The sequence below is a fragment of the Carettochelys insculpta genome, chromosome 1, assembly GCF_033958435.1.
Source record: "Carettochelys insculpta isolate YL-2023 chromosome 1, ASM3395843v1, whole genome shotgun sequence".
In the NCBI taxonomy this organism is placed as follows: domain Eukaryota; kingdom Metazoa; phylum Chordata; order Testudines; family Carettochelyidae; genus Carettochelys; species Carettochelys insculpta.
The window spans coordinates 283,126,377-283,152,854 of record NC_134137.1 but is presented as its reverse complement, the minus strand read 5'-3'; the positions used below and the strand labels follow the sequence as shown (position 1 = coordinate 283,152,854).

The 26,478-nt window shown below is 45.0% G+C and overlaps 1 protein-coding gene across 1 annotated transcript; it reads right to left on the bottom strand.

The window, feature by feature from the left end:
* Positions 1 to 4,537: 4,537 nt before the first annotated feature.
* RBX1 (ring-box 1) lies at positions 4,538 to 25,893 on the bottom strand. The gene is made up of 5 exons (XM_075009752.1): positions 25,779 to 25,893; positions 22,962 to 23,040; positions 8,138 to 8,208; positions 6,124 to 6,209; positions 4,538 to 4,728 (listed from the first exon to the last, which is right to left on the bottom strand). The coding sequence occupies exons 1-5, from the start codon at positions 25,854 to 25,856 to the stop codon at positions 4,716 to 4,718; spliced, it is 327 nt and encodes a 108-aa protein (XP_074865853.1). The 5' UTR covers positions 25,857 to 25,893; the 3' UTR covers positions 4,538 to 4,715.
* Between the last annotated feature and the right edge of the window lie 585 nt (positions 25,894 to 26,478).

The following is a 26,478-nucleotide window of genomic DNA, read 5'->3' as shown; positions in this document are numbered from 1 at the left end:
CCCGACTCATTACAGCTTCCATGACGGCACACTTTGCCATGGCAGGCAACCAGATAGCAATCTGGTAACATGGCACCACACAGCATTTTGGCAAATTTTCCAAGCTTTTACTCACACAGGATGAGCATCTCTTCTTTTTCGCTGTTACTCGTAGGAGGGTGATGTCTTCTTTGGCAACCTAAAGAAGCATGTGAATTTGTATTAGATTTCTCTGCAATGCTCCCTGCCCTTTTACATTTCCCTGGAGCGCACTGCTGTACCATGTGGCTGGTGGGCACTCCATCTCTCCCACTCCATGCAGCTGACAGGCTCTCCTAGCCTTCTCCCCTCCCTCAATGCTGAAGATTTGATTGGGAGCTGAGAAGAAATGTTTTTCTCCCAGCCATGCAGCTGGAAAACTTTCCCTCGCCTTTCTTTGCACTTTACATGGCTCTCTCCCCACCCAGCCTGCCATGTGTCTGCAGTCAAATCCTCCCTACTTGCCATGCAGCTGCAGAGTTCTGCACACCCTGCTCCCAGACACTGGCCCGTCAGGCAGGGCAGACTTTCCTTGTGAAGAATAGCTCAAGGGACTGCTGAAAAAACTTGTTCCCTGCTATTGGACACTGGCCAGCTTTCCATGCTTTAAACAACACCCTCACCCACCACCCCTAGTAAAGCAGACAGTAGCTTACCATGTCCACAATGAAATGGTCTGGATAAGTGATGGCTTGTGCAATGGAGAGTTTGATTTTTTGTCATCTTTAAGAAGCCAAAAGTGGCCGTGCAAAAAGAAAGTTTCACTGACTGTAAAGACAAAGACCCATTCATTTTGTGGCTAAGCACTTTGTGTGAATTTTATCTAAATTTTGACCTTCACTTTCCAGCAGGCATCTTCAGCGTGGCAAACAAGGCAAGGAAGTGTGCAAAAGGTCCAAGTAGGACCTTATTCTACAGCAGCTTAAGCAGGCTGAAAAAGCATCAACTGCCAGCCAGAAGGCCACAGCACATTGGCAGCAGTGTGTCCTGGAGTTCAGAAGAAAGCAACTGTGCACCTGAGAGGACATGCTACAGCACCTCACAGCTGTGAGAGAGAAAACCGAGGTCCTGCACTCCATGCTGGAGCTGCAGATGACTCCCTATGCCACAGTCAGTATGCAGTGTCTGCTCCCTGCTGCCCGGAATCGCTAGAATCCAGGTTGCCCACCCCTCCTCGTCATGGTTCCCAAATGCAGGGAGGGAGTCTGCCGCTCCATCCCCACGCTCTGCTGCAAAACGTTATTCCACCTCTCTTGACCCCCTCTTTCCCCCACAAACAAACATATTCTTTTTATGACATCCATGATCTGATTTATTGGTTCACGTGTGTGGTGGGGTGTCCACATCATTGCGGGGAGTTCATCACAGGGACCCAGGCAGGGGCGGAGAGGGCTGATATCACAGCTACCCACCACTGTGCAAAGGTCCGTAGAGGACTTGCAGCAGACAGACACAGGTAGGGGTGGGGGTTGCCAATGCCAATGGGGCTGATGAGACCGCAGAGGCACTGCCTAGCATTTAAGATCAGGGCCCAGAGTCCAGGATGGAAGGCTGATGAGTCCTCAGTGATGCCTGCCCCCAGCCAGGGGGAAGCCAGGTGTCAAACCTGGCTTATTTTACACATATGTGCCTCCACCAAAATGCCCTTAGCCTTCCCACCCCCCAAAATAAAAACATTTTTGTGAAAATAACCCTCCCTTTACATCCTTTCTTTTTCCTGCACCTTATCTCTCTCCCTTCCAAATGAAAGTATTCTTGTATGTGAAAACCATGTTCGGATTTCGTAATTATTCCATAGGGTTATTCTGGGGTGCACAAATCATTTCAGGGAGTCGGGGGGCGTAGTACCACAACAGTCAAATACAGCAGAATCATGTGGCTGCCTGATCATTCATGAAGCTAGTTTTCAAAGCCTCTCTGATTGCCCACTGCCTCTGCATTCACATTGGAGAATGCCCTTGTGGGCAGCCTCTGTACGCCAGACTGTCATGAAATTCTCCCTCTTGGATTCACAAAGGTTATGCAAAATACAGCACGCTGCAACCACATGGGGGACATTAGTTTCTGAAAAGCCCAAACAGGTCAACAGGCACCCATACCTTGCTTTTCCACAGCCAAAGATGCAGTCCACCACCATTCTGCACCTGCCGAGTCTGTAGTTGAAATAACTCTTGCTGTGGGCCAGGGTGCCTATGTATGGCTTCATGAGGCAAGGGACCAGAGGGTAAGCAGGGTCACCTAGTATTACTACAGGCATCTCCATGTCACCAATCTTGATTTTCCAGTTTCGGAACAAAGTCCCATCCGGGAGCTTTCTATACAGCCCAGAATTTCTGAAGATGTGTGCATCGTGAACCTTTCCCAACCATCCCACACTGATGTCAGTGAAACAACTTTGTAATCCAAGACCGCCTACAACTTAAATGTACCCCTTTCGGTTTATATACTCAGAGGCTTGGTGGTCTGTGGTCATGATAGGGATATGCGTGCCATCTATTGCCCCACCACAGTTAGGAAACCCCATGGTAGCAAAGCCATCCACGATGGCCTGTACATCTCCCAGGGTCACAGTGTTTCTCAGGAAACACTGACAGATTGCATTGACTACTTGAAACACCATGGCCCCCACTGTAGATCTGCCTACTCCAAATTGCTTTGCCACTGACTGGTAAGTGTCAGGCACTGCAAACTTCCAAAGAGCGATTCCCACTCTCTTCTGAACTGTTAAAGCCAGTTTCATTCTTGTGTCGCTACACTTCAGGGCAGGGGCTAGCACATCGCAAAGTTCCATAAAAGTGGACTTGAGCATGTGAAAGATCTGCACCCACTGTTGGTCATTCCAGGACTCCAAAACAATGTGGTACCACCAGTGTGTGCTGGTTTCACAAGTCCAAAACCGATGCTCCACTGTAAGCAATGCATCCAGGACAGCCAGCATTTCCAAGTTCCTGGTCTGCAGCTGATCGATTTCCTCTCGAACATCATCATTCTCAACCATCATCTCAGCCCACTGCCTTCATCATCAAAACTGTGCAACCTTCCAGGAAGTGGTCGTAATGGCCTGTGCAATGATTTGAAGCATTCAAGGATCCATGCTCATGCTAATACTGTGTCAGAGAAAATGTCGCACGCATGTTCGTTTTCGCATGGTTAGTGGGAGCTTTACATTCTGGGAGAGTGAAATCAAACACCCACAAGCAACTGCAGCAATTCCCCCCGCCCACAACCCAGTGGTACAAAACTCCCAGAATGCAACAGGGCTAAGGCACCATGGGATAGGTACCCACAATGCACTGTTCACACAGTCAAACTTGGATAAGGCAAAGATGCAGTAAGTTGACACGGAGAAATGGTAAGTTGATTTTCTGGAACATCTGTGAACAATTAACTTTGAGTTTGTAAGACAGAGGTTAAAAAGTCTAATTTATTAAGAACAGACTTTATTTTGCAGTGTAGATATAGCCTGTATGTTCATTCACAGCCCCATTTGTGGCTTTGAAAACAACATGAGCTACTCGAGGCAGAGACCTTATTTGCACCTTTGACTGAGAAGTGTTTTATGACTAGCAACTTTTGAGAACCTGCTCCCAGCTCAATACCACCAAGCAGAAGGAGTTCAAGGAGTCTGGAATTAACCATGTTTTCTCCTCGTAAATCACCTCTTCTATTTGAATCCATATCAGAAGCAGTGGAAATTAAATTTCCATCTGATAGCAACAGGGAATTTATATGAAATGAGCGAGTAATTTCAATCTGCCTTCCAGTGGCACAATTGACACCCATAAGAACAGCCATACTGGGTCAGACCAAAGGTCCATCTAGCCCAGTATCCTGTCTGCCGACAGTAGCCAATGCCAGGTGCCCCAGAGGAGGTGAAGGGAAGACAATGATCAATCAATTTGTCTCCTGCCATCCATCTCCCGCCTTCAACAAAAGGCTAGGCACCACACCTTAACCCTTACTAATAGCGATCTATGGACCTAACCTCCTGTATTAAAAAGTGAGACCTGAATTGTTTAATCCATTTAATTTCAGATTTTCCCATTTTGCTGAGTGATCACTGTCCTTCAGACAGGGCACTGGCCATGTCTGGAGACTAGGAGTGAAAGCAGATGCTGGAACTTACTGGTGCAAGCTGCTTTGGACCTGGTGTCCTGGGGAGGAGGGTCCCTCTGAACTTACGAAAGGGTGGGGCTCGGCAGGGTCATAAGAACATAAGAACACCCCTCTCTCTGCTGGCCCAGAATTAAGGGCCAGGTCCTGCTCCCACTGACCTCTCACAGAATTTAGTGGGTGCCAAGATGTGGTTTTAAATTATGTCGTGAGAAATCAGGCACACTTGACAATGCAGGTTGCATGGGAAGTTCTGTCTCGTGGGACAAAGGATGGCAGTCAATTTAGCATTAGTAACAGTTCTGAGGAATCATAAATGCCCAGACAGCTTTCCAGTTTCTGAAGCAGATCCCACCACTTTTCACAATCATTTCATTCATGAATATAAGAGAAAACTAGATGGGGGTGTTCTAACAATACTTTATTTCAGAGTGTACAATATGATATTAAGAGTGTACAATATTAAGATTAAAGCAAAATGCAACATATGTATAAGTGATTTACATAATTCCTAAAACAGACTCACTAACAAGATAAGCCAATCATGTTGATGACAGAACAGTAAACTTGGCGACCATCTTTCTTTAGTGTCCATACCTGAAAATGCAAACATTTGTTATGTTACCCCACTTGTTATTTTCACACTAAATACCAATGCTAAGATTTTGGCACTAGCTTCACTCATGATCCTTAATCCAATTAACAAGCAATAAACAAATATGTATTTCAACCTCAGTAGAAACACCAAGGTACTTTTTCCTTAAATCTCCTAGACCATAGTGAGTAATTAGGAGACACTAACACCTCATTGTTTCATGGACTTTTGATTATCATTCTAGTTCTCTGCTCAAATTCCACTTTATGGATCTGTCCTTAGTGTACAGAGACTGGAGCACATTGTTACCCCTTATACATTTCTGGGCACCTGTAAAATATAAACCACTTCATGTCAGGCAGCTCAGTCACTAGCCAAACAGAATAGCACATCAGGGTCTACTTTTCAGTTATGGCTGCTTTCAGATGTTCAAATGCTGCACTTTGGCATTGTAGTTATCATAGAAGTGGACATTTACACAGCTGCATGTCAAATAATGTTCAAATATGGGATTAAGAAACTAACATTACTGGTTTATAAATCAGGAAACAGTTTAAAGGGAATGCTCTTTTTAAAAAACGAGGGTGAATCTGTAGCTAACATAGTAATGAATTATGCATAAACTTTTATGGACAAATGATTTGGTTAAACCAAGTACAGAGGGGGGCAGATGCTAGGTAAGCTTGATATTTACAAATTACTACATCTCACACTTAACTTTCAATACCCCTTAGCACTGCATAGCTGTACCTCCATATATATATGTGTCACTGTCCCTCAACTCTAATCAGTAGCTTCACTGGCTATTCTGATGACAAGCCTTTAAGCATGGCCATCAGTCTAGCTTATTTACTTGGTGGTTCTGCACTGCAAGCAAAGATCCAAGCCAAAACAGCTAAGTTAGTTTTACTTATCTCTAATCTTAATTGGGTTTTAATACAAAATTCTACAATGCAAGATCAGAACGACCCAATACAAGTTGTGACATCTTGATATAAACACAATACCAAGTTATGGAGCAATGGATTTAACCCAGGTTAGTTTCTGAATCCAAGTCACTCATGTGGGGGCTCTGCTTTCCGCTCCTCTATGCTCTCCAGAGAAAACATTGATATATAGAATGCCCATTTACAAGGAATCTCACTTACAGGACTAGCTGGATACCCTTCACAGGGCAGCAACTCTCTTGGCAGGTGACCAAGCAAAGAGTGCTGTACAGTGAGACGAAAAACTCCTCCCAGTAGCAAAGAGTACGCTGCCTGACCAAGAAATAAGAAAGATACTGGGGTGCTCAATCTCTGCTTGGGCTTGTTGATGAACAATGCATAGCACTAACCACAAGACTCAGTGAACAGGCAATAGCATGCTTCACATTAGGAAAGGCACTGGATACCTACTTTTGGAACTCCCATTCTCTGTTGTCCAATGGACACACCTGGCGAGTCTTAAGCCAACGAGAGATGCAGTGGAAGTGGAAAGCATGCTGGAAGAGAAGGTCCAAATTACAGAGTTTTATAAAATGCTGTTCATTAACCTCTTAATATAAACATTAAAGCAATGAAAATTTAACTACGAGAGGGGCACAAAGTTTTTATCAGCAAGGGATGTGGGAAGCTGACTGAGCTCGCTGATAAATGGCAAGGAAGAGGACTGTGTTGATCTGATTGAAAAAGGAAAGAAAATGTTAAGGCAGTAGTAACGGAGAGTGTCACAGTTGATGCCATGGCAAAAGATAATTTCTAACAGAGGGTGAGCAGGGTTTAGAAGCTGTCAGTACTAGCAGAGCAGAGGCTGACAAACTAATCTATGGAGCCAACTAGAGGAATGTTATAGTGAACAAATATATGGAGAACCCGAGGAGGTCCTAAAGAGCAGAAATGAATGGGATGAAGGTGCAGGCTGAAGGAAACATTCTGCTAGTACTAAACCAACTGAGGTTTGAATAAAATTGACTTTGGGAGGCCAGACAAAACTCTATAACATATTTTTGGTGGACACTGTCCTCCTTTCCTCATGTAGCTCCTTAAAAATTAGAGTCCCTTTTACCAATACCATTACAGGCTTATGTTGAGAATCCCAATTCCCACGCTTGTGTCCCAACATGGTTAAAAGCTATGATTTGACCTTGCCTTTGTAGACAGATACAACTGAGTATTTAGCCTTGCTGAGGCACCATCTTGTTGCAACAGAGCCCCACAACATAGTAGCTTTTGTAATGTAGCCAAGTCAAAATCAGGCAAGAGTAGTTTCCTTCATGTAATTCTTTATCTGCTACCCTGGACACAGTGGCATGTCAGGAAACTCTTCATCAGGAAAACAATGCCACACTTGCAGGTGTTGTGACCACACGTGTACAGTGTCCATGTGGTCATGCTGTGTGCCATTTTATTCTACAAAAATGCATCCTTTGGGTGCATTCTGAGGCTGGACAGAACTGTCTTGCAGGCAAAACTGGTCCTTGGGCATGAAGTGCACAGCTAGCAGGCCCTTGCCAGCACAAGAGGTAATGGGGGAGTATTGATTTCCATGCTTGAACCTACAGCAGAGGTGAAAGTGGGTTGATACACTGTACCAGTCCGAACTGCCTGCCAGTACCAGTCCAGGCATGGCTGATGTTAAAATAGGATCCTGCGGCACTGCCCTGCTGACAGACGGAATCAAAGGGCCAGCTGCCCCAAGGCATAGATAGTTAAAAGCAGCATCCATTAAGGGCTGGATAGAGGACCCTGCCCAGTCCCATCCTTTCATGAGTTCAGAGGGACCCTCCTCCCCAGGACACCAGGTCCAAAGCAGCTTGAACCAGTAAGCCCCAGCATCTACTTTCACTCCTAGTCTCCAGACATGGCCGGTGCCCTGTCTGAAGGGCAGTGATCACTCAGAAAAATGGGAAAATCTGAAATTAAATGGATTAAACAATTCAGGTCTCACTTTTTAATACAGAAACATGCTATTTGGTCAATAAAAACTGATCCTTTACATAGGCTTGCGAATCAAGAGGAATCAGATATGCTGACTTCCAAGCAATACTCTCCTGATGGCTGAACAACTTCCACGTATAAGCCCATCCCTTGAGTATTCAAAGATACTCAGAGCTCAAAATTAAATTACGATATTGCCAAGCAACAAAGAACAGAGGTATATTTAACCTTCACCCCTTCCTCTTCTCTGTTCTCCTTCTCCCCACCTGCCTTCTTGTAGACATTCCCAACTCTCAGCTTTCCTGTTTTCCTCTCCTCTTCTTTAGCCCTCTCTCTATGGTCTATTAAGTATCCACAATCTGAAGAATTCTTTCCTAGTAAATGTCTAGGACACCATTTTAACAGATTAGCTTTCACTAGTCTCATTCTAAGTAACAGAAAAGGGGATAAATTTTATTTGCAATAACTGGTCAGTTAAAACAGTTTGCCTTACATTGCAGACACCCCATGCAACGGTACACTCCTCAGAAGTAGCCGATGCCTGGTTAGCTTGACATTCTATACCTGTAAAAAAAGATTAAGCACATTGAGACTGGGGCCTTTTTTACATATAATATCAAACAATCCGCCTTACTACAGATAATGACAAAGAATACCCAAGCTCTTTGTTTTGTTGGATGTATTACAAAAGTGTTGGAAGTCACCGGATTTAAGAAAGATTTTTTTTTCCAAAATGAAAGGGAAGGAGAGAGGGAGGGGATTAGTCAATCTTTATTAATGAAAAGAGTTTATCCACCTTCTGAGACTGAGGATAGGCCGGAAAGAAATTGTGTAGGAGTACCGGTACTATCTGCTAGTGAAGTATCTGCTTGCCCAATTGTAAAGATAAATATTTCAAATTTGGTCACACCAAAGTCTGTTTGGCTTTTGAAGGGCTTTTATTACTGTTAATTATTATGGGTCACAATCAAAATTCTAAGGAAAGATTGAATTAAAAGGAAGATTTAGTATCTGGGACTGCCCTCTCCCTTACTTTTCGTTTGTAATGATCGGTGCTTGTGCGAATTTATTCATGTAGCACAGAGCTTGGCTACAGCTTTGGATGCGCTCAAGCCTAGGCATGTATTGTGGAAATTAATAAAAACAAAGTTTTACTGAAATGATCTGTTTTCCTTCAGTCTGTTTTAACAGCTCTTCTCAGATGTATCAAACAGTTTATTCCAGGTGTTGAGGTTTTAGACAAAACAAGTTGAAGAATAGTCCTCTTAAGGTATTGAAAGGATGAGTTGACCTTGGTTGTGAGCAACGATCCATACCAAAACAAAGCAAGAAGTCCTGTAGCACCTTAAAGACTAAAAATATTATTTATTAGGTGATGAGTTTTCATTAGAAAGTCCCACTTCTTCAGATCTGGAGAATTTAACGTAATGTAATTCTTCCTTTCTGAAGTAGTGGGTCCTTCCCACGAAAGCTCATCACCTAATACCGTTAGTCTTTAAGGTGCTACAGGACTGGATTATTTTATGAAGATACAGATTAACACTGTTAGCTCTGAGACTATCGATACCAAATTAGATTTAGGAAATTTCAATGGTACCAGACAATTTACTATGGGTTTAGGCAAGACTGCATTTGCAACAACTTTCATGAAAAATACAAGATATGATTGTGGAAATGATCCTACAGATATGCTTAGGGCATGTCTACACTTCCAGAGTTTGATTTCATACATGGTAAAGATGCACAAAACGTGGGGTCTGGAGTCAGCAGCTGACCCCTGTACTTCTTGCAATAGTGAGGAGTAAGGAAGGTCGATAGCAAAAATGCTGCCATTGACCTTCCTTAGTGATGACAGTCAGCTAAGTCGATTTCTGATACATTGATTCTAGCTACACAATAGCCATAGCTAGCTGCATATCTGAAATCAACTTTCAGGTCTAGTGTAGACCTAGCCTTAACTGCAAAATCTAGGCCACCCCACAAGAAATTCAGAAGACCCAAAAACCTGGGTTCTTCTTGCTGACCTTTCAATCTTGATGCCAATGCAACTGTGTCCAAATTCTTTAGTAGCTCAAGAAGGTGGAAGGCATGCAGGAGGCTGACAGATTTTCTATTACTCTGGAGAATGGCCAATTAGTTTGGAATTTGCCATTTCAATGCCCAAACTCATTTTGGGATGGGAAGCAGGAGCAGTTCCTGGGCCATGAACAGAAGCAACTACAACAACTTTGACTAATTTGGAGTGGCAAATTTAAAACAAAACACATTCTCTCACCTGTCACCCTGGGAACATTTTACTCAAAACATCCTTCTTCCTAGGAGCAGAAAAGAGAGCCACAGACTTTATTCAGCCACCCTGAACCAGTGTTTGTTCCTAGTAATCTTTGGGCTATGTCTACACTACAAGATACCGATTTTAAGTCAATTAGCCCAATTTTTGCAAGTGCTTGTCCTCAGTGTAAATTCCATTATTTTGATTTATAGAACACTAAAGTCAACATATCAAAATCTTAATACTGTAGTAATCCGATGGGTGTAGCCTTCAGTTCAAATTTAAAATTCCAAATGAAGGGTAGCAAGGAAGCGTCATAGCTTTAAATCAAATTCAGTAGCCTCCAGCCATGCCCCGTATGTGCCCCACAATGCCCCAAAGTTCTCCGTTCTGGTCTCTTCCATCTCCACTGCTCTTGGGTGCAAAGGAATTAGGCAACAGGAAGAACTATCGGAGGGGTAGCCGTGTTAGTCTGGATCTGTAACAGCAACTAAGGGTCCTGTGGCTCCTTATAGACTAACAGAAGAGTTTTGAGCATGAGCTTTCGTGAGCACAGACTCACTTCATCAGATGCTGCATGAGCTCTCAAATCTGGAGTCTTTCATAAGAAACCAACCTTCAACACAAACTTCCACACCACTGAACTTTACTAAAATAAGACAGGAGATTTACATTAGACACTTCACTACTGTACAGAGGAAAAAGGACTGCAAGCTGTCTAAACTCCTGCCTGCCACACAGAGCCACAGCAGTGGAACCACTAACTCAGCCAGCAATATCGTCAATCTGTCCAGCTACACACACAGCTCAGCAGAAGAGTCTGCTCTTTCTCGGGGACTCTCTTTTTGCCCCACCACCCGCACAAACATAATACAGTTCTGCGGTGATCTGGAAGCCTACTTTCGCCATCTCAGACTTAAAGAATACTTTCAACACAACACTGACCAGCACACTGTTGCACAGACACCCTCCCAGCAGCACTAGAAGAATAACTCCATGTGGACTCCTCCTGAGGGTAGAAATAACAGTCTGGACCTATATATAGAATGCTTTTGCCGACGCGCACAGGCAGAAATTGTGGAGAGACAGCATCGTTTGCCTCACAACCTCAGTCGTGCGGAACGCAATGCCATCCACAGCCTCAGAAACAACCCTGACATTATAATCAAAGAGGCAGATAAAGGAGGAGCTACTGTCATCATGAACAGGTCTGACTACCAGAAAGAGGCTTCCAGACAACTCTCCAATACCAAATTTTACAAGCTACTTTCTGCAGATCCCACCGAGGAATACACTAAGAAACTACACCATCTGCTCAGGACACTCCCTGCACAAGCACAAGAACAGATTTATATCAACACACCTCTAGAGCCCCGTCCGGGGCTATTCTACCTACTACCCAAGATCCACAAACCTGGAAATCCTGGGCGCCCCATCATCTCGGGCATTGGCACTCTCACTGAAAGACTGTCTGGTTATGTGGATTCCCTCCTCAGACCCTATGCCACCAGCACTCCCAGCTATCTCCAAGACACCACTGACTTCCTGAGAAAACTGCAAGACATTGATGACCTACCAGAAAACACTATCCCAGCCACCATGGATGTAGAGGCTCTCTATACCAACATCCCACACAAAGATAGAATAAATGCTGTCCGGAACAGTATCCCTGATGATGCTACAGCACATCTGATGGCTGAGCTCTGTAACTTTATCCTTACACACAACTATTTCAGATTTGGCGACGATATATACCTTCAAATCAGCAGCACAGCTACGGGTACCCGCATGGACCCTCAACATGCCACTATTTTCATGGCTGACCTGGAACAGCGCTTCCTTAGCTCTTGTCTGCTAACACCCCGTCTCTACTTATGCTACATTGATGACATCTTCATCATCTGGACCCACGGGAAGGAGACTCTGGTGGAATTCCACCAGGACTTCAACAACTTTCACTCCAACATCAACCTCAGCCTGGAACAGTCCACACAGGAGATCCACTTCCTGGACACCACGGTGCTAATACACGATGGCCACATCAATACCACCCTGTACCATAAACCTAGTGACCGCTACACCTACCTTCATGCCTCCAGCTTCCATCCCAGACACACCACACGATCCATTGTCTACAGATAGCAGCATCTGATTAAGTGAGTCTGTGCTCACGAAAGCTCATGCTCAAAACTCTTCTGTTAGTCTATAAGGTGCCACAGGACCCTTCGTTGCTGCAACAGGAAGACTGTTTCAATTTGACACCTGGAAGCCCATGGCCGTAGGACCACGACAGGCTGAAAAATCATCTTTTCGTTTGCTAGTAGTGCAGCTGTGGGTTCTGGGTATGCCCCTGCTAGCACCTTCCCCTCCCCCCCCCGTACAGTGTAGCTACTAGGCTGTGGGTGGGAGTTGTGCTTGGCTGATAGGACAAGAAACTTCTTTTCATCTGTTTACATGTTTTCCCACCCCCTCACATCTCCTCCCATCCCTCCCCAAGAGGCACCAAGCATTCTGGAACTTTCCCTCACCTGCATCATGCAGCAGCTAGTCTATAGGTGGGGGTCATGCTTGGGTGAGAAGCTTCTTTTCAGCTGCTTACATTTTCTCCTGACCCTCACATCCCCTCTTCCCTCCCCCAGGAGGAACCAAGCAGTCTAACTTTCCTGCACCCAAATGTATCACATGCCTTGATAACAAACCAATAGGAGAACTTGCTGCACAAAGTGCCAGGCAGCTCGCACACAGTGAGGATCACGATGTTTGGGTGCTGGCTGTAGTCTGAGATCTTTCAGCCACCTGGGGGAAGTCTCCCTCAGCGGTCATGATTTTTGGGGCTGGTTATAGTCTGAGGTCTTTTAGCCTGCCCGAGCCATAACGGTTTCAAAGATTCATTCGATTTGCAGTGTAGAATGCATGTCTACTTAAACACATTCTTCTTTTAAGGATCGTTTTTGGCAGGAGGCCTAAATCCAGATTCAGGTCCAAACATAATCAAAGGGTCTCCCTGCCCCAGTCACAATTTTCGGAATTGGTTATAGGCTGCTGTCTTTTAGCTGCCCCAAGACATAATTGTTTAAATATTCATTTGAGTTTCAGTGTAGCGCCCGTGTCTACTTAAACATATTCTTTCAAGGGTCTTCTTTGCCTGGAGGTCTAAATTTGGATCTGAGCCTGCAAAGATCCAGTGCTTTTGCATGCCATTTTCAAAAATCTGCCAGCTGAGACAGGTTTACTACCCCTTTGCTCTCCACAAACATAAAAAGCACATCTCTAATAAAAGAAAGCCAGAACCCCGACTAGAAAAAGGGACAGCTGTTTAACAAAGCATGCTGAACCACTGAAGAGCCAAAATGCTGCAGGGCTCAGGGAACTGCAGGATAGGTTCCCACAATACACTGCTGCAGCACTCAATTTAAGCTACTTGAGTGTGGCAGCAATAAGTTGATTTTGTGGGGCACATGTGGGAAGATGAGGATGCTCAAAATCAAATGGATAAAACCCCACAATAAGAAATCAATTTTAATAAATTTGATTTTAGTTCATAGTGTAGACACACCCATGGTTTGCTTTCCTTGTGCAGAAAAATCTTGCCTTTGTATTCTTACTTGATACTAATAAGTTATCCTGGGATTTTCTAGGTGCCTGGATAGGAGCTAGTCTACTCTGAGGAGGCTGGAGACCATTCTAGATAGTTTGTTGTTGAAGTCTTTCCATAAACCCTCCTTATGTTGAGGAATGTGGCAGAATCCATCCTGAATTTCATCACTTTAGTGGAACCGTTTATTCTGTCAAGGTCTAAAATGGCTCATATTCCACCAGACCTTTTTCTTACTATAGATACTGGAGCACCTCTAAGCGTCTTGAAACTTTAAAAACAAAAAAAAAAACAAAAAAAAAAGCTAATCACCATCATTACAGAAGGTGAGAAACTGCCTTTAGGATAACCGTATGCTGATTTCTTAAAGCTGAAAGGTGGTATGCGGAAGAGCTCACTGCTCCAGAGAGCATCTAAGTTGCATAATCACCTATACCCATTTCTTCAAAATCAACTGGGATCTATGTTCTGAGAAATACGGTATTTTGTCCTAGCCCTATTTCTGGATGGTGGTAAACCAGCTCTAACCATACTTCACTGTTTGGTCTGGGCTGGCTTCCCTCAGAATTCCAGAGGTAATAGCCACAGAATATGAGTCATCTCTGCTACCTTTGCTTGGGAATCACTTGTGCTTCCTCCCAGACTTAGAAAAGAAGGGCTGTGGTATGTCCATATTATTGGATATAAGCAATAAAGCTTTTCTCTCTCAAGGGATCCCACTTAATAATGCTGAGGCACAGTGGATTTACTTTGAACAGTTACCCACTGTTTGGGTCTTACACCAAGTTGGCACCTACCTCTAAATTAGTTGTCATGGCTCTGTGCACCGCAACCCCACAGTCCGTGGTTACACACACCCACAAATACAGATTTTATTTGTTGTAGTTTGTGGCAAACTCTTCCTTAGTACTCCATAGGAGATACTTCCTTGGCTTGAGCCCGTCCTACTTGTTTTGCTTGCTTCTTCCTTCTTTGCCATTTCAATTATTTCTGGGGGAAAATAATAATCTATCCTCCTCTGTCTTGTGGTTATGATCTTTTGCTCCTGTGGAACAGTTAGAACTTGTGGAAGATGATTGGGACCCAGGACACTTTAGCCATTTTCATCTCTATAAAGTACTTTCTCACGTGAAGTTCTGGTTCTGCTTAATTTATAAGAATGCAGATATTTTGAGCTCTACGGCTCCTCCTTATTCAGGATTAGAACTGGAGAGGATGCGTATGGCGTAAGCTTCCCTTAAAGAGTCAAGTTCTTTTTCTTGAGAATAAGAGGGGTGATGCAGGACATTGGATTCCTAGGCAAATCAAGCTATTCACTCAAGAACCTGCAGTACCGCCCCCAGGGCTTTTCCATCTAGAGTGAGACTGGATGGGGGTGTGTGGAAGAAAAGAGTCAATTTATCACTCTGCTTTTAGTAGCTGTTTCCCCCGCAGTTTTCTAGGAGTTCCCCAGCCCAGTGGTTAAGATTTGGCACAGGAGAGGAGTCCTCTACCCTCTTTGGAAGACTATGCCAGTGCTTTATAGATTACTACTGGATTTTCCTCAATATTTAGCTTAGTCTTCTGTTTAATGTCATGTCACTTCTAGTTTTAAACTTTCCCAAACCTCCGCTATCAGAGCTGAGATTTTACTCAACAGGCATCTATCTCAGAGTGCTGCTTCTGCCCCTGCTCCTCCCACCCAAATTTTAGCCAAAACAGTTCAGCTGTTTCCTGATAACAAGAAAAATATATCTTGTCCCTATTAAAAATATCAGGAAGTGATACAAAATTGCTAAAAGAACACTAAGGATGCAGAATCAGCTTGAATGAAGGGTTGCCTCTGCAAAGTTTAATTTAGTTTTCTTAGTACGTGTGTTATGATGCAATTACATGATATACTCCCTTTCACCCGCCCAACTCCCACCTCACTCAGTGCACAGGTAAATTTGTTATTTTCCTTATGTTTTGGTGCTTGGACTTTCCAACTTAAAAGATGTTCTTTTAATACAGTTTGTGTATAACTTAATATTCTGCTTTCTGCTACTCTTAGGCATCTTTCAACGCTCCTGCTTTCCAGGTTTTCCTTTACCATTAAAAATGTTTCATAGTCAAGATAATATGGTTGAGAATAGGGAATTTTAAATAAGTCATTTTGTTGCTCCTGCACATAATAGTTCTGTTTCTAAATTATTTAAGTTTACATTGTCTCATCTTACTCTATGAAGAATTAAAACGCTCTGTACTTCCTTCCAGGTCAAGCCAAACTCAACACTACTTCTTTCAGTACCCAGACATTTCCTCCATTCTGTACAAGTCAAGTACTGCTGTTTTGTTTGGTGTTCTGCCCATTTTTATGTGAGTGTACCTATCCAAGGTAATACGAATTACTGTAACAAGTAATTTGTTAAACATAAGCGATTCACCAAAATCAGTTATTACTTCAGTGTTCCCTCCAACCACTGTTTGTTATTCTCCTTGCATGAGCCTCATCTGCATGCTCAAAAAAAGCAATCCAACTGCAGCATGAGTTTTTGTAAACCTGTTGCTGCTTATCTTTTAGATGTAATTTTTGCCCTCTTAGTACTGACCCATTATTTTAATTAAGGCTAACATTTGAGACTTATCAAGCTAGTAACAGCCAGGACCATTCTTTCCCTTCTCTCCCCAACCACCCCCCAAAAAAGTTCTCTGCTATTTCCAGTTCTCCATGATTTCTCACACATACATGTCAGAACAGACCAAATACTGCCTATTAGATCTTGGTATGGAAAACCATGAATAGTTTAGGGGTAGTTCAGCTGACTCATGTCGTACTGAGTTCCACTAGTTTAGAAACAATGTATTTCATCAATTATTTTTATTAAAAAAAATCAGTGTTAAACTATGGAATTCTATTAGGACCAACATTTGTTCATGGTCCTTATTTTAGTTAGTGTCTTGTATGTCACTGAAACATATGTTCTTAATCCTGTTTCTAGAGAATCTGCTTCTGTAAGATTACCGATTGGGTCTTTCCAGTGTTCAGAAATATGACTTTTTAAGCAGGTCATGTGAAATGGCTATACATTTCCTGGATCCCTCTAATCACCACAAAGTGTTGCAGAAGGGAAATTAAGAAAGAGGAGCTCTCTAGTTATTGCTTTAGGTCCTCAGTCTATCGAGTGTACTTTTGGACTACTTTTTCGAGGTTATCATCTTAAATTAAGACATGCTCCCCCAGCTTTGTCTATCCAGGGATCTCAAAGTACTTCACAAATGATTTAATCCTCAGTGTTACTATTTTTTTTTTTTTTTTTTTAAAAAAAGGAGATCGAGAATCATGAATAGTAATCAACTTGCCAAAAAATACACAGCAAGTCTGTCAGAGCCAGGAAACCTTCCCCCTTCCCCCGTTTCCTCAAACCCTAGATCAATGCATCAGAATTTTTGTCCTCTTTATAAGAGCTTAGATACATTTTGGAATAATCTATTAAATCAGGTAAATTTAAAATAGAAAGTAAAATATCTCACCAATTATTGCAAATGTGTTAGGATAGAGGATAGGGGAGGCCTGGACATGAGACCTCAAACTCCAGATTTATTCCTAGACCTATTACTACTGGAACCAGTGACATAGGTAAAACTAGGTGAAGCTGAGGGCTAGCATTCTCACCCACAATAATCATGCCTAGTAAACCTTTGAGGTGGGGCTACTTTTTATATATTTCAAGACTAAAGATCATGAAAAATGCAAGACCAGTCTTGGAAAACTGTTCTTGTACTTTCACCTAGAGTACACAAAATACTGCTTTGTCCCTCAAGACTACAACAAAGGTAACAAACAAGTTACACTCAATTTTGAGAATCTGTTTCTGTAACTATAGTAACTCCTGGCAGAAATTATATCAGTGACTGATCTATGCGTGCATGTACACAGGATGTTGGAAATTTTTAAACAGAATTCCAGTGTAGTACTTCACATGGAGTGATCTTATGTTAATTTGTAAATTTAAGCTTTTTATACAGCATTACCAGATGAAGATGTGCAAATATGCAAGAGTAATATTGGTATTGTTCAAACATTTGTGATCATTTTGTCTATAGCAAAACAATCCACATACCTCTCCACCACACAATTCCAGATTACAATACCCAGCATAAGGCAGTTAATGCTCTCTTCTATAGAATAATAAGGGCTGAGTAATGGTCTGCTCTTGGGCTGCAGCTAGACTACACTAAATTTGATTTCTAATTAATTTGATTTTTAATCTTGTTCTTATGAATTTGAACATAAGTGTCCACACAGCCTCTTGAAATTCAACCCACCATTATTCCATGTCAAGTTTCTGCGTCCCCATTGCCCTATGCAAGTTTGATTGGGACAGGCAGCCACAAGGCACACTAAATGCCTTAGCCACAGTTGCTTGTGGGTGTTTCAGATTTGAATCCCAGAATGCAAAGCACTGTCTCAAAATTCAGAGAACCCAGTAACGCCATGAAAACAAACTGGAGATCACATCCATTCCTGAGGCATTTTTCTCCACCAGCACCAGCAAGGATCCCCAAATACTTCAACTCACAGCATACATCATTTTGGCAACTGCACTGGCCGTCACACAATTTTGCCTTCAATTACAAAGCTCAGTGATGTTTCAGTATCATGATGATGATGGTTTTGAAGAGCAAATCTCAGAACTGCAGTCCAAATGTTCACCGTTGCTGGATGCCCTGGATGTACAGGTGACAGTGGAGCGACGGTTTTGGACTTGTGAGACCAGCACACGCTGGTGGGACCACATCATTTTGGAGCCTTGGGACAACCAGCAGATGGTGCAGAACTTTCACATGTGCAAGTCCACTTCTATGGAACTTTGATTTGCGAGCCCCTGCCCTGAAGAGCAGCAACACAAGAATTAACAGTTCAGAATAGAGCGGCAATCGTTCTGTGGAAGTTTGCAAAACCCAACAGTTACCCGTCAGTGGCAGATCAGTTTGGGGTGGGCAGATCTACAGTGGGGTCCATGGTGATGCTGGTGGCCCAGGCAATCTGACAGTGTCTCCTCAGGAAGCCTGTACATCTCCTAAGGTCACAGTCAAGAGTGGATGGCTTTGCTGTCATGAGGTTGGTCCCCTAACTGCAGTGGGGCAGTAGATGACATGCACATGCCCATCATGGCCCCAGAGTACATAAACCAAAACGGGTACTTTGATGGTGTTGCAGGGGTTGGCAGATCACCAAGGTCGCTTCATCAACATTGGATGATCAGGAAGGGTTCACAATGCATGCATCTTCCAAAATTCTGGGCTGCACTAAAAACTCCAGGATGGGACTCTTTTCCCCGCCAAGGGGAAAAAAAAATAGAAAAAAATATCAAATGGTGCCATGGAGGTACCTACTGAAATACTGAGTGACCCTGCTTATACTCTGTTCCCTTGCCTTATGAAGCCCTACACAGGAGCCCTGGACCCCAGCAAGAAAAACTTCAGACTCAGCAGGTGCAGAATGGTGGGTGAATGCGCCTTTGGACATTTAAAAGTGAGGTTCAGATGCTTACTGACCCGTTTGGACCTTTCTGAAACTAATGTCTCCACAGCAACTATGGCATGTGCTATTTTGCAGAACATTTGTGAATCCAAGGGGGAGATTTTCCCATCCATCTGGAATTCTGAAGCTGAGGCCATAGGCAGGGCTTACTCACAGCCACCTATACAGCCATTCATCAGTAACCATGCCGAGGCAACAGCAATAAAGGGATGCTTTGAAACAGCTTCATGAATGATCTGTAACACATTACCTGTTTATTTCTCTGTCATAGTGCCAGTAAATCACACGGTGCCTTAACGAATGAATGCTTTTACTTGGGAGGAGGGAATAAAGCTGCAGTTAAATAGAATGCATGTGGTAGGCAGCTGTGCCTTCAGCCCTCCCGCAACTCGCCCATTTCTGTCAGCTGTGCTTCTGCTGCAGACCTGGGTGTAACAGTGGTCAGCTGTGCCTTCAGCCCTCTCCCAGCCCCCCACAATGATCTGTGTTCCCTACTACTCCTGCATACCACAAAAAAAAAAAAGTCACACTGAGCTCAAAGGAATGATTTTATGGGGGGGTGGGGGGGAGGTTTAAGTGTCAGGGAAAAGCCGCCTTCTCAAGGGTGCTTGAATAGCCTTTTGCAGTGGCCCTTGGGACTACAGCAGCAGGCTATCCTTGCCCTCCCTCAGGAACCGTGACAACAGGGATTTGGGGATCGCTCTTCAGGGGACTCCAGGGAGCACATATCAGCTCCTTCGCTGTTGTGTTGAAAGTCCCTCTGCAGCTGCAGCAGGGAGCGCAGAACCTCCCTAACTGCTTTTATGAGCTTTGCCATGGCCTCAGTTTGCTTTGTCGCTTGTTGGTGTTGAAAGTCAAGCATTCTATGCTGCATCTTAGCTTGACTCTGATGCCACTGGGCTATACTATGATGCCATTGAGCAGTGTCCTTCATCAGCTTACTGTGTTCTGCTTCATTCCGCTCCATGACATCCTGCATGAACCTTTTCCTCCTTCTGTACCGGTCTCCCATGCTGGACATGGCAGAGGGAAAGTGAAGGTCAAAATTAAGATACAATTCACATAATGTGTTTTCAAATGGAATGAATAGGTCTCTGTCTACTGTTGGGAAAGCTTCTTTTTTGAAGGCTGCTAAAGGTTTATGAAGGATGGGATTCTAAGCGTGCACTTCACAATACCTCATTTACCATCACTTATCCAGCACGTTTTTTTGTGGACATGGTAAGCTATAAGCAACTGTCCACTTGTCAGGGGAAGGGGAGGGCTGCTAAGCAGAGGAAGTTGTCAGGGGTCCTGGGGCAGGGGAAAAACGTTTTCGATGTTCTTGGAGCAATCTTCCCCAATAAGCAAGGAACACAATGCATGGCAGCTGTGTGGCATGAGGGGATGGTGGGGAAGGGTGAGATTACAGCCACATGAATGGCTGCATGGGGGGATCCCCGTAAAATAAAAAGAATAAAAATAAATTTAAATAAATGCTGGCTGGAAAGGGACATGGGGTGGGTAGAGATGCCCCACAGAGCCTGACAGCTGTGTGGTACAGGGAATCCCTGTAACACAAAAAGAAATGCTGGGTCAAAAGGCATCTGGGAGGGCAGACACCCTGCAGAGCCTGCAAACTGCTTTGTGGCATGGGGAGCCAGCTGCTGCAGTGAAATGTAAAAGGGCAGGAAGCATGGTAAAAGAAATCTGATGCCAATTCCCATGTTTCAGTAGCTTGCCAAAGATGACATCACCCTCCTAAAACTAACACATGGAAAAAGACGACGACCTGTTCATGCTGTGTGACTACAGGCCTAGAAAATTTGCTAAAATGCTGCATGTCACCATGGACACCACATCGCTAGCTAGTTGCCTGGCGTGGCAAGGCGTGCTACCATGGAAGCCACAAGAAGTCAAGGTTCTTGGGCAGACCTGTGCAAAAAATACAAGAGTGCCTGGATGAGGCCTTTGAGGAGATCTCCAAAAAGGAAAAGTGCTCCATCCCAAAAAATATTTACACACTGTTCTGAGGGGCATGAAATCATAGCAAGCCTGCACCCATACCTGACCCTATCTCTACACACACCCACAATCCGCTTCTGGCACGCAAAATAAATACTTACCCGAACAGATTGGTCCAGGGGCTCATGGACTGGCATGGATGGGACTGGTTCTAAGTCTACAGTGAAGAGCTCTGGGCTGCCAGGAAGAACTTGCTCGGTCACCTGCTCGTTGCCTGCTTCCTCCTCTCCAGTGGCCTCTTCCTCCAAGAGGCCCAGCTCCTCTCAGCTCACCCCAAACTCCAGACCAGGGCCTCCACAAGTGTCGTAATTAAGACCAAGGTCCATGGTGGGGTCACTCCCCAGCAGCATGTGCAGCTGCTCTTAATAGTGGCAGGTCTATGGAGCTGCTCTGACTGCTGGCTGGCTTCCCAGATGTTTTGATAGGCCTGCTGGTGTTTTCACCCTCACCTGGCATTCACAGAGTCCCAGGAGTAACCTCTGGCATTCATCTTGCATGACATCCGATCATAGAGTGTCATGTTTCTCTTGGCCACCCGAAGTCTCTTTCCCACTGACTGATCTCCCCAAATCACAAGACGACCCAGAATCTCCTGGTGGGTCCACACTGGGGCTCTCTTGTGAGCCTGAGAAGTACAAGGCAGATCGCTACCCTGAGTGCTCATGATTGCAGGAGATTGCTACCGATGCAACGCGATGCAATGGGCAAAGGAATTTTTTCATTATGGATGCCCTTTATATTTGCTGGCCTAGGCACCGCTGAATTCAAATTCAACTTCTAATTCAATCAAAAATTTGCAGGCTTCCTGTCACCCTCTTCCTGCACACCTGGATGGAGAGCAGTGGAGAAGGAAGCGGCCACACATGGAGGGCCACCGGACAGCTTCGTGCAATATACACAGGACACTTTCAGAGGCTAATAAATTCAAATTAAGAACATGGCACCTCCATACTAAACTTTATTTGAAATTGACAGTATACCCATCCCATAATAATGACATTTTGTTATTGATATTAGGGGTCAATAAATCAAGCTAGTGGTATTTACAGTGAAGACAACGACATTTTAATATCGAGCTAACACCTTTAGTTCGATTTTATCTTGTAGTGTAGACACAGCCTTGGTCTGTCAGTAATTGTACTATTTGAACCTCCCTTGTCCAGCACCCTCAAGACTTGACTTGTTCCCAGTCAAAGAATTTGCTAGGCACAGGAAGGTCAATGCCAGCCAGCTGCAAGGCTCCAGTCCAATGGCAGAAGAACCAGCAGTGACAGACTAGGGGGCTCAGTACCTGCCCCTACTCTTGCCCCAAGCGCCCCCAGCCCCTGATTCTCCTATCTGTAGTGCTCCAGAAGCTCTGAGAGGGCAGGGAGGAGTAGTTGAGTGCAGGTTCCCCAGCTGTTCCCTGCAAGTGCTCCAGCCCTGGAGCACCCCGAAATGCCAGACAAGAAAAATCTGGACTACAGAAGTTCAACTTATGGAAGTATTACTTAACACCATCTTCAATGGTTTAATGAAGCAGTCAATATTGAAGCTTTCTAATTAGATCACTTTATTTGGGGGCAGAAATCATGCATAATCTCACTCCTGCTTTGCCCCTCATAGTTATTCCACATCCAGGTTTTTCTTTCCAAAACTCTGGCCAGCCAACACTGGCTCCTGTGTAGTAGGGCAATACCAAATTTGAGTCCTTATTTTGTTCCTCTTTTAAATTGGAGTAACAAGTGAAAGCCAGTGGTGAAGGTGAGAGATTGGATCATCGCCTTTAGACATCACCAAAACAAAGCCTTGCAAGTTTGGGTTTTGGGAAAAAAAAATCTTACTTTAAAAGGTGACTTCGGCTATGCATCACACTTCTGAGGGATCTACCACTTGTGAATAACCATAATGCCTGTAATTCTCCCCCCCCCCCCCCACCCAAACACATTGCATTTACTTACACAGATCCATGATATGGTTCCTGCAAATGGCACAGTTATCAACCACAATGTCCCAGGCCCAGAGAGCTACTGCATTCCACTATAAAGAGAAAGAACACATTTTCTGTTGAACTTACAATAACTGTTAGAGGACTCCTTGCCCTTCCTTTCCCTCTTCAGTGCACAGATGGAAAGATCTCCCTGAAAACTCACCACCACTCTTTGGAACAGATAGAGCTGCTTGTGGGCAGGGAGACACTTGTATCCATCCCAGGACCCAAGAGTTCCTGCCAAACCAGGAAATGTTGTACAAGAAACAAATATAAGCACCTAGAATTGGGAAAGATGCTCATTTATCTGCATAATCTAGTCACTCAAATGCAAGATGCTCATTTTTACCGAAAACATGCCATTGTTCGCATTTCTACTCAAGAAACATAAATCATATATCCCAGGTGGATCTTTTGCTCACCAAGCCATATAGTCAGCACTGGTGGAATGGAGAAAAAACATGCAGTTGATTGGAAGTCTAATCCAGGTCTCCTTGACAAAATGGAAACTACCACAATTGACAGCAGCCTCATCAATGAGTCACCACTGGAGTGACCATTAGCAGTGCCCTACCAATAAGTCAGCACTGCCCCCACAATGGCAACCAACTACTGGAAACAGTTTATATACATGTGCTGAAATCCCTTCAAATGCTATGGGAGCTAGTACAAAGGACTGCAAGGCACATTACAGGATCCGGTACTGGTGTCTGAACATATGGTTACAAGGAGCCAGGGGGGGTGCTGTGAATGCCTCAAGTCTTACCTTTCAAGAACTATCCTCCCCCCACATGAGGGCTGACTTCCATAATCACAAAAACCTACAAAAAGGAGGGCCTGCTATACATTTAAAGCAACAACACTGAAATGAAATCAACACAGGATTGGAACTCCTAGGCAACTGATACAAAATTACAGACCATTCACTCTTCTGAGCTACAAAGAGATTAAATTAAGAGAGGCTTTATAATTACACAGGATACCAGACCTAAGTTACCTGACATTTTGGGTAGTAAATAAAACTCTCACTTATATTACTGTGACTTAAACACTCTAGAGACTGTCTAACTCCCTGTTCAGTGATTGTTTTGCCTGGTATTTTCCTGTATTTAAACAAATCAAGTGATGTTTCTATCACTCTCTCTAGGAATCCATACTAACAGATTAACAATGTTAACCACTAAGCATAAGGCTCACCGGTTAATCAGCTCTTGCCAGTTAACTCCAGCAGTGGCTATCCCCACTAAGCCAGGACAACCCTGGCTGCAGCAGGGCTGGCAGGCCAAGCGACAAGATGCCAACCACAGTGGGACGCGGCAACAGGTCCTAAATTAAAACAGCTAACCAGTTCAGCTCTGTTGTTTAACTAGTTAACAGTTCTGTCCTCCCTGTAACAGATACCACCATGAGGAAGTGTCTCCAGAAATTCATCTTAAGTTTCTCCTCACCTGCTCACTCTTACATCTCTTTGTACAACTTACATTTCATCCCATCTCTGTTTTCATACTACAGAAACTGTAGGGCCAGATTTCTAATCATAAAGTGGGATTCGAAATTAAGTAATTATGTAAACCTGTAAAAGCCTTTTTACTCTGAAGACTTGATATATCCAACTCACAGCTATTAAATGCAAGGATAAAATTAGAATTTTACTGCTTATTTGACTTCTGAGTTCAGCAAAGCTACTATACCTATGATAGAGAGTAAAAGAGAGGAAGATGATAAAGAGAAGATGCCAGTCCAGAGAACTAAATTACAATTACAGAGAGTCTTAAGTTTTGGTCGTATTTTATCCATGCTCACTGGGCAAAGGAGGAGAAACCAACAGGCCTGGGACTAGGAGCTCTGACTGGAGTTATGAGAGCTTTGACATCCTGTGTTGTCAAAGCAGAGCATGAAGGACAAACATCACTCAGCATAAGCCAGTCTGACCCACAATCAAACTCACAGTCACATACACAATTGGGGGGCGGCGGGGGGGCAGCCACCACTGCAGCCACTCAGGTGTCCGAGTGAGGCTAGGAAAGGCCCTGGCCACCCTTTCCACTTCTCCCTAGCCAAGATCGCCATGGGCAAACATCTCACTGCTGAGAACAGACGACTCAGGACCCGTACTTGAGCTGCCAGCGCACCAAATCCCTGAGCGTTCATTTCGGGGGCTTCTACGAAGGGAAATGAGACAAGACGCCCTCCCGAATGGACCCCAGCCAGCTCCAAGCAGAGTCCAAGCGGTGGGGAAACAGACGCTAAGGCTACGGGCAGAGGAACAGCAGCGCTGCGAGGTGGAGGGGCCTGCGCCACACCGAAGTCTAAATCGGTGGCAGGAACGAGCTCGCAACCGACGGCAGACCCGCCCCGTAGCGAGCTCCCACGTCCTCACATCACCACGCTAAGCGGCAGCCGCGTCGCCCGGGAGCGACACCTCCCTCGCCCATCCGCGCACCACCGCCCTGTTGGAGCGCGACGTGATCCCGCCCCAGCCGGCGACGCCTCCGCCCAATGCCTGTAATAGAGCAGGAGCCTCCTAACAGACCCGCCCCCACATGCCGCTGTCACCCGGCAACAACGTCGCCGCTCATTGGCCCCTCCTCTCCCCACTCAGAGACCCGGCCTCAGCCATTGGCTCCAGACTGCGCCAGCAACCCAAAGCCCCGCCCACTCCAGAGAGTACGGAACCGGAGACCCGGCCTCTGACGAGAATAAAACCAGTCCCTTCCTCGCCCGGAGCCAGCAGCCCCTTCCCTCACTTCCCCGCGGCTGCAAGGGCAGCGCCTTTCAGAACCCGCACCTTCTTCACTTCGAAACGCTTCTTCCCAGCGCTGTTGTTGGCGCCACTCGGGGTGTCCACATCCATTGCCGCCGCCATTTTGAACGCACAATTCCCAGCTCCCCCGAGCGCGCATGCGCGGGGTAGGTTGTAAGCCGCGGGAAAAAAAAACCCCAAAACTCGCGACAACTGTTCGCCTCGCCTCGCCTCGCCCCGCCCCTCTCGCAAACAGGTGCGTGCGGGGGTGGTGGGCGGGGAAGAACGTAAGAAAGAATCATGTGACACTTAAAGGCGCTGGCCAGGGCGGAGCCCAGAATCAGCCTCCCCCGCCTCATGACACAGTTGCGCAACGCAAGCGGGGGCGAAGGATGGGAGAATTTAAAGGGCGACGCAAGAATTCTTTCCCTGAAGCCGGTGCGGGCTTGCGGTCGTGAAGCCTCGCTCGTGCGCCCCCCCCCGCTCTGTGGCTGCCTCGGGCCGCTGCAGACCGTTTAACGTTCTCTGCTCTATGGCGGGGACCAACAGGAGATAGTCCGGGGCTCTGCGCCTGGCCGACACACGCACCTTGCCACTGACCCTGCCTGTCTCCCGGCTGGTGCTGTGAAGTCCCGACCGCCCCTGCGCTCCCGCACCACCAGGGCTTAGCTCCCTTCCCCGTACCGAAATGCGGGCTCTTCAAAGTGCATCAGCCGGGGCGTGAAACGCTGAGTCCGGGGGGAAG